Source organism: Coenobita brevimanus, unplaced genomic scaffold (assembly GCF_032717465.1).
Source record: "Coenobita brevimanus isolate Jiangsu-jjx unplaced genomic scaffold, ASM3271746v2 jjx.HiC_scaffold_1980, whole genome shotgun sequence".
Lineage (NCBI taxonomy): Eukaryota > Metazoa > Arthropoda > Malacostraca > Decapoda > Coenobitidae > Coenobita > Coenobita brevimanus.
The window spans coordinates 86,630-94,675 of record NW_027642865.1 but is presented as its reverse complement, the minus strand read 5'-3'; the positions used below and the strand labels follow the sequence as shown (position 1 = coordinate 94,675).

The following is an 8,046-nucleotide window of genomic DNA, read 5'->3' as shown; positions in this document are numbered from 1 at the left end:
AGTTTATGTTTAGAACAGTTTATAAATACAGCACAGGTTTTGGCTGAACTAAATCAGCGGGTTTGCCTAATGTGCTGTTAGTGTAGATAGGTTTTCTGTTTTAATCACACTACATAACTTCCCAATAAATTGCCTCCTTCCTGCATACATAATTAACAGTAATAGCACAGAAATAAATCAAGGCAGCTAAAATACTATTACCATTAAAACAGTAAGTTGCATTGCTTGGTGGTGCTGTAGTAAAGACTGTCAGGTTTGGATACCAAGAACAGAAACAGCAGGTATAAGTTGACCTGAGCCTTTCCAATCACTTGACCTGGTATATTTTGTACAGTCAAACTTAGCCTGACATCTGGCCTGTCTTGTCCTAACCTAACAAATGTTCTGTTCTCACACAGCATCAGTCTTGGCCTATCCTCTCCTATTTTCCCTTTCTGCACTACACCCTCCTTTCATCCACCACACCAACCACTTCACACCAACCATGCTTCGAACCTGCCAGTGCTCCAGCATTTTCCTAAATACTCGGGTTTAATTTACCCAACTGATGGTGCAATTAATGTTACATGGCATGTGTTCACTTGGGTTTAGCCAGACAGCCGCATCAATGATAACTGCAGCTTAAACACACATTACCTGACGTGAAGGAAGCAGTTCAACCCAAACCTTGAACCTTTTCCAGCACAGACTGACACAGAACAGTTGCCACATCAGCACTGCATTACCTGTTGACCAGCTGTGGATTTTACCACCAGGATAATAAGAAAATAAAGGAGATATACCATAGGAAATATAGTTACTTGTAATATTAACACCATACAAACCATCACTTTATTACAAACTAGGAAGTAAAGCTGTTTTTATTTGTCTTAAGAGTGTAACTGGGATGGTACGTTTCCTCCTTATATTGGCAATACTGAAAGACTATTATTTTTGGCCTAAATAATGTTGTTCAGGTACACAGGCGATACATAAGTGATCCAGTGTTGTAATAACCATATACACACCCGCCTGTACCAAAAACACACAGCTGGCAGGGGAACTTAGTGAAATATCGCCATTTTTATGCTGGTCACCGCGGAGTGAGGATGATAGCGACGTCTCTCTCTCTCTCTCTCTCTCTCTCTCTCTCTCTCTCTCTCGTTAGCCAGTAAGTTGACGGGAGAGCAAATATCTCCATGGCAACGCAGACTCCCGGTCTTATTGCAACTGACACTTGAGAATTGCTAACACATCTTGCTTAGCGATTCATTCTGCATATCAGACCTAGTTAATGAGTTTGGAAGTTAGTGTGTGAAATAAAATGTGAAACTAAATTATAGCAACGACTAAAATTACCGTCTTTGAGAGGAATGTTGTCAGTGATGCTATACTCATTCTACACTAACTTGGCCTAAAACTGCCATCACTCTACTCTGAATTGTGACTAGTAGCCAGAGATTAACACTAGTATATGATGCCAGTCACGAATAAGTGCTATGGAATGGCTGAAGAAAACACAGGCTGCACCTAAAAATGTCGTCTTTCCATCATGAATGCCAAGTTGTAATAATTATAGATCCCTACTAGAGTATGATGCTAGTCACGAAGAAGTGCTACGAAAGGGATGTAGGGCCATAGCAGTCTTTCGCTGCCACTGAGCTACGTGAAATAAGCTACAAGATAACAAACACCTGAGCTAAGGTGAAACAATGTCAGGAAGCTAGTCACGAAGAAGTGCTATGAGTACAGCCACAGCATTGTCTTTTTCTGCCAATCAGCTGTGTGAAATAAGCTGTAAAACGACGACAATTTGGGCCATGTTAAGGTGAAAGAACTATCGGCCGTGTATGTGTGTGTGTGTGTGTGTGTGTGTGTGTGTGTGTGTGTGTGTGTGTGTGTGTGTGTGTGTGTGTGTGTTATTTTCTGCACAAGGGCAACCCATCTCAGAGTACTATGAAAACAGTATTGACGGAGAAGAGAAACTGATTGCATTGCTGCTGAATCATGTATGTATATGTGTATGTATGTATGTACAGTATGTATGTGTGTGCATGCATGCATGTATGTATGTACCGCATGTATGCACAGTATGTGTGTACAGTATATATGTGTGTGTGCATGTATGTATGTATGTGTGTATGTACCATATGTATATACAGTATGTGTGTACAGTATATATGTGTGTGCACGTATGTATGTATGGCATGTATGTACGTACAGTATGTATATGTGTGCATGTATGTATGATGTATAAATGTATATGTCCACTATAAGCACTGCACCATTTCTTCTTAGTATTATGGTAGTCACACACACAGCCAGCTGCTACGTGAAAACAGCTGCCAAAGGACAACATTTTGCACCAAGTTAAGGTACACCAACTACAGTCATCTTTCACAGGCATTATCTACGATAACTTTATCTTTGCCTGTCACCTGAGATACTGGTGTGGATGTGGATGTGATACACAGCGTTGGCAGAAATACACTGAGCTGGTTTGGCCATGGGGAGAGGATGGGGAGCGAGAGACTAGCGAGGAGAGTGTGTGAGTGAGGTGGAAGGGGAGGCCGAGGATGAGATGGAGGGATGGCGTGGAGAGGTATTTGAGAGAGGGGGATGTGAGCTGGAAGAAGGGCAGTGAAATGGCGGGGGACAGGGCGACGTGGAGGCGATTTGTTTGTGGCCACATCTTACGGGATTAAGGCGTCTGGCAATAGATAGATAGATAGATCAGACAGACGTATATTCTAACCTGATAATGATCCCTAACCCATTTCAGTTCGGTTGATAGCCAAGTGTAGTCAGTTTGGAGGGTTGATCTGACTAGTAACCAAGGAGCTTCACATTACCCCATAACTAAGGCTCATCGAATTTCACGTAAACACGACCTAGTATACAGGTTGGGGGGCGGGGGGTTGATCTGACTAGTAACCAAGGACTCATTCGAATTTCACGTAACCACAACTACGTATTCGGGCTGTGACTGACTATTGTAATATAATAATAATAATAATAATAATAATAATAATAATAATAAATACTGCACGGCACATGAACTGTATGAAAATTAGCTTCTACACTACTACAACCATCATGCTAACTATCCTACTTAGCGATAGGATAAGGTAGCATCCAGAAACATTTACGTCAGATTCAAACAGCCAGGGGGAACAAGGCGTCGCCGATGATGATGATGATGATGATGATGATGATGATGATGATGATGATGATGATGGAGGAGGAGGAGGAGGAGGAGGAGGAGGAGGAGGAGGAGGAGGAGGAGGAGGAGGATGACGATACTGGTGGTGGTGGTGGTGAAGGCGGTAATAATAATGATGATGGTATTTAAACATAAATCGTGCTAGTAGAAATACCCGGTATTGTGTTGCCAAATATACCTTACAACACTAGATACAGGAGTATGGCCAATGACAACACCAACATGATATATAAACAACAGGCTTAATTATACTGTGAACTGGTGGCCACGGTAACAGTTGAGACTGCCATCGTCACTTGTCCATCAATCACATCTCTTAACCATACTGTAGCTTCTTCTTCTACTACTCTCTGACTCACGGCCATTCTCTCTCTCTCTCTCTCTCTCTCAATCATAGGCTATCTCTTAACCATGCTGCAATTTCTTCTTCTTCTACTCTCTCTAACCCATGGGCACTCCCAATAACACTCTCCCAAATCACCTCTTAACCACACTGCAGTTTCTTCTTCTACTATTTCTAACTCATGGACGCTTTCACTCACTCACTCTAACTCATATTTCTTATCCATACTGCAGTTTCTTCTTCACTCTAACTCATGGGCCCTCTCTCTCTCTCTCTCTCTCTCTCTCTCTCTCTCTCTCTCACAATCACATATGTTAACCATGCAGCAGTTTCTTTTGCTCTCCAACTCCCCCTCTCCCAACCCTGGGGTCGCCAAGCCCTCAAAATATCAAACATGTTCAATTCCCGATTCTGAGATGTTTGCAGCATATATTCACATATTGGTTGAGGATTTTGGAGATCGTGTTATACTGCTGATAAAGTGGCCAGTCCTGGCTCAGACTGAACGTGGACGGTTCACGTTTGCAGGACACAAGATGTTGTTCACGTACCAAACGCGTACGGCACTCAGGGATACCAACATTGAATATACATTCTTATAATTTTATATAAATAAATATATACATAAATACATAAACATAAATCAACAATTACGTTTATACATTTTTCTTTACTACGAATTCCGCCAGAAGTCTACGGATTTTCCGCTGATGTTTTTACTAACACGCTGTATGGCTGTGGGCGGGGGCACGTCTCAGGCCACCACTCGAGCTGTACGGTCGTAACGGCAAACACTCTTTACCAACTTGTTCATTTTCTGTCGGTAAGTTGATGTATTTTACCCATATATTGAACTGCGATGTGCTGTATAACTTTCACTTAGTCTTTCTTTCTTTAAAATTCCTAGGTAAATATGAGAAACTATTTCACTGGCCGACGAAATATTGCATCAAAGTATGTCAGTGAAAGGCACCGTTCACTATATTTAGAGAGCGAGGGGGACAAGGAAAGAGGAGGAGAAGGAGGGGGACAAGGGAAGAGGAGGAGGGGAAGGGGGCACTATCCTTACCCGCTCGCCCTCCTACGCTTTCCTTCCTCGTCCTCCTCCTCTTCCCCCTCCCCCTCCTACTCTTTCCTTGTCCCCCTCCCCTCCTCCTCTTTACTCCCCCCCATCCTTTTTCCTTGTTCTTCCCCTCCTCTTTCCTTGCCCCCCCTCTCCCTCCTTTTTCTTTGTTCCCTCCCCTTGCTCCTCTTTCCTTGCCCCCTCCCCTCCTCCTCGTTACCCCTCCCCTTCCTTTTTCCTTGTCCCTCCCCTCCTCCTCCTTCCTTGCCCCCCTCTCCCTCTTTTTTCTTTGCCCTTTCCCAATCCTCCTCTTTCCTTGCCCCCTTTCCTCTTTACTTCTCCCCCTCTTCTTTCCTTGGCCCCCTCCCCTCCTCCTCTTTCCTTAGCCCCCTCCCCTCCTCCTCTTTCCTTGGCCCTCTCCCCTCCTTCTCTTTCCTTGCCCTCCTACCCTCCTTCATTTTCCTTGGCTCCTTCCCCTCCTCTTTCCTTGGCCCCCTCCCCTTCTCCCCTCCTGGCGGACGGTACCAAACAGCATCTTTTGTCTGACTTATTATTAAGCAAGTATATATTTCATTTCAGATTCTTCAGTGATGTCCAGAAAGCGGGTGTACAAAGAAGAATTCCTTGACATTGGGTTTACGCTTCTCATCGATCGTGGGGTCGAAAAACATGTGTTAGATGTGGGGAAGTGCTCAGCCATGAGTCGCTTAAAGAAAACCAGCTCGAGCGCCATCTCCAGGGAAAACACCCGACGCTGGCGGGGAAAGACCGCCAGTATTTCAAGAGGAAAGAACAACTGCAGCGTCAGCGGTTAGACACCCCTATGAACACAGGAGTGTATTCTGTTCGACATGCAACAATTGCGTCCTATCTGGCTGCAAAAAGAATTGCTAAACGGAAACAGTCACATACAATTAGGGAAAAGTTGGTGAAGCCAGCAGTCCTCGATGTGATTTGTACTACTTTCGGAGATGATGCGGTGAAAAAAAAAAAAAGAATAAACTATTCCACTGTCAGACAACAAAATTAGCCGACGGATTCAAGAGATGTCGGAAGACATCAAAGAACAGGTAGTGGCTGCCATCAAGGAGAGCGGAAACTTCAGCCTGCAGTTGGATGAGTCAACTGAGGTCGGTGACGAGGCACAGCTCTTGGTATATGTGCGGTGCCAAGGGAAAAATGACATGGAAGAGAAATTCTTGTTCTGTAAACGACTGGAGACGACAACAACAGGTGAAGATCTGTTCAAGTTGGTTGACAGCTTCATCAAGAAAGAAGGCCTCAGCTGGGATCAGTGCTTCAGTGTGTGCACGGACGGTGCACCTGCAATGCTAGGGGCACATCAGGGTTTCACCGCTAGGGTGAAACAAGTCAACCCCCAAGTGATAATAACTCATTGTCTGCTCCACCGGGAAAACCCTGCCTCCCGGAAACTGTCACTTGAGCTTAACTCTGTGATAAAAGGTGTGATTCAAATAGTGAATTTTATTAAACCATCAGCTCTGAATTCAAGGCTGTTCAGTCAGATGTGCTGTGATATGGGGTCGGAATATGAACACCTGCTTTACTACTCTTGTGTCAGGTGGCTGTCCCGAGGGAAAGTGCTCCAGAGAGTGTTTGAAATGCGTGCAGAGGTTGAAATCTTCTTGAACGAGAAGAAACATGCACTGGCATCAAGGCTTGCAGAACCAAGGTGGTTGCTTAAACTGGCATATCCAACAGACATACTTACAGTGTTGAATTTGCTGAATATATCCATGCAAGGAAGAGAACAAACTCATCTCTTTGTGTCAGAAAAGCTCAAGGCATTCAAGACGAAACTGAGGCCGTGGAAGGGAAAGATTGAGTGGGGGGAAACTGCATCCTTTCCACTCTTGAACCTTTTTCAGGAAGATGAAGACGTCACGCTTGTGGACGAACAAAGTGTATTGATGAGCATCTTGAGAAACTGAGTGAGGAGTTTGACAGATATATTCCGGATGAAGAGTTGCATGAGAAATACAAATGGGGGCGCAGACCCTTCGATGTCCACGTCGAAGACCTCTCAGAAGAAGAGTCTTCCATCCCAAATCTGCAAGAGAAGCTCATCGAGGTGCAACATGATGAAACAGTCACTAGCAGTGTTCTGGACTACTGTGAAGGAGAAACCAGTCCTCGGCAGTGAGGCTGTGAAAGTGCTGTTGCCGTTCGTTACAACCTATCTGTGCGGATCAGGGTTTGCATATCTGGCTGCCATCAAAACGAAAAGCAGAAATTGGCTGCAACCTGAACATGATTTGAGGGTAGCACTTTCTACGACTGAGCCGCGAATGGAAATGCTTACCAGCGAGATCCTGGCCCAAGGCTCCCATTAAAATTAATTTATCAGTTGATAAAAAACATTTTTATTTTAGTTTGTCTTTGTGGAATGTGACAAAATATTGTTTCAGAAGTGGATGTTTTGGTTCAAATAAAGCCTTTAAATTTCTGTAAATAAAATAACATTTAATGATGTTAATTTTGTCTTTTTCAACCTTACAGTACCTCTCTTAATTACACTTGCCCTGTACTGTTACAGCGTACAACCAGTAATATACAGTAACACATTACAGTGTATAAAACCAGTGGGGTCGCGGTCATGGCTACATGTGCAGGATTGGGGTCGCCTGGAAAAAAGGTTGGCAACCACTGCTCTGACTCATGGCCATTCTCACTCATTCTCTCTCTAAATAATACCTCTTTATACTGCAGTTTCTTCTTCTACTCTAACTCATGGGCATTCTCTCTCACTCTCTCTCTAAATAATATCTCTTAATTATACGACAGTTTCGTCTTCTGCTCTAACTCATGGGCATTCTCTCTCTCTCTCTAAATAATATCTCTTAATTATACGAGTTTCGTCTTCTGCTCTAACTCATGGGCATTCTCACTCACTCTCTCTCTAAATAATATCTCTTAATTATACGACAGTTTTGTCTTCTGCTCTAACTCATGGGCATTCTCACTCACTCTCTCTCTAAATAATATCTCTTAATTATACGACAGTTTCTTCTGCTCTAACTCATGGGCATTCTCTCTCTCTCTCTAAATAATATCTCTTAATTATACGAGTTTCGTCTTCTGCTCTAACTCATGGGCATTCTCACTCACTCTCTCTCTAAATAATATCTCTTAATTATACGACAGTTTTGTCTTCTACTCTAACTCATGGGCATTCTCTCTCACTCTCTCTCTAAATAATATCTCTTAATTATACGACAGTTTTGTCTTCTGCTCTAACTCATGGGCATTCTCTCTCTCTCTAAATAATATCTCTTAATTATACGAGTTTCGTCTTCTGCTCTAACTCATGGGCATTCTCACTCACTCTCTCTCTAAATAATATCTCTTAATTATACGGCAGTTTCTTCTGCTCTAACTCATGGGCACTCTCTCTCACTCTCTAAATCACATCTCTTA

At 43.3% G+C, this 8,046-nt stretch overlaps 1 protein-coding gene across 1 annotated transcript; it reads left to right on the top strand.

Annotated features, from left to right (window-relative positions):
• Nucleotides 1–5,654: 5,654 nt before the first annotated feature.
• LOC145389723 (SCAN domain-containing protein 3-like) lies at nt 5,655–6,560 on the top strand. Its single transcript, XM_080264921.1, has one exon. The coding sequence runs from the start codon at nt 5,655–5,657 to the stop codon at nt 6,558–6,560; it is 906 nt and encodes a 301-aa protein (XP_080121047.1).
• The last annotated feature ends 1,486 nt before the right edge of the window (nt 6,561–8,046 follow it).

What these genes read in the sequence shown, in the direction of transcription:
- LOC145389723 (XM_080264921.1), top strand. Translation starts at nt 5,655, where the DNA reads ATGTCGGAAGACATCAAAGAACAGGTAGTGGCTGCCATCAAGGAGAGC.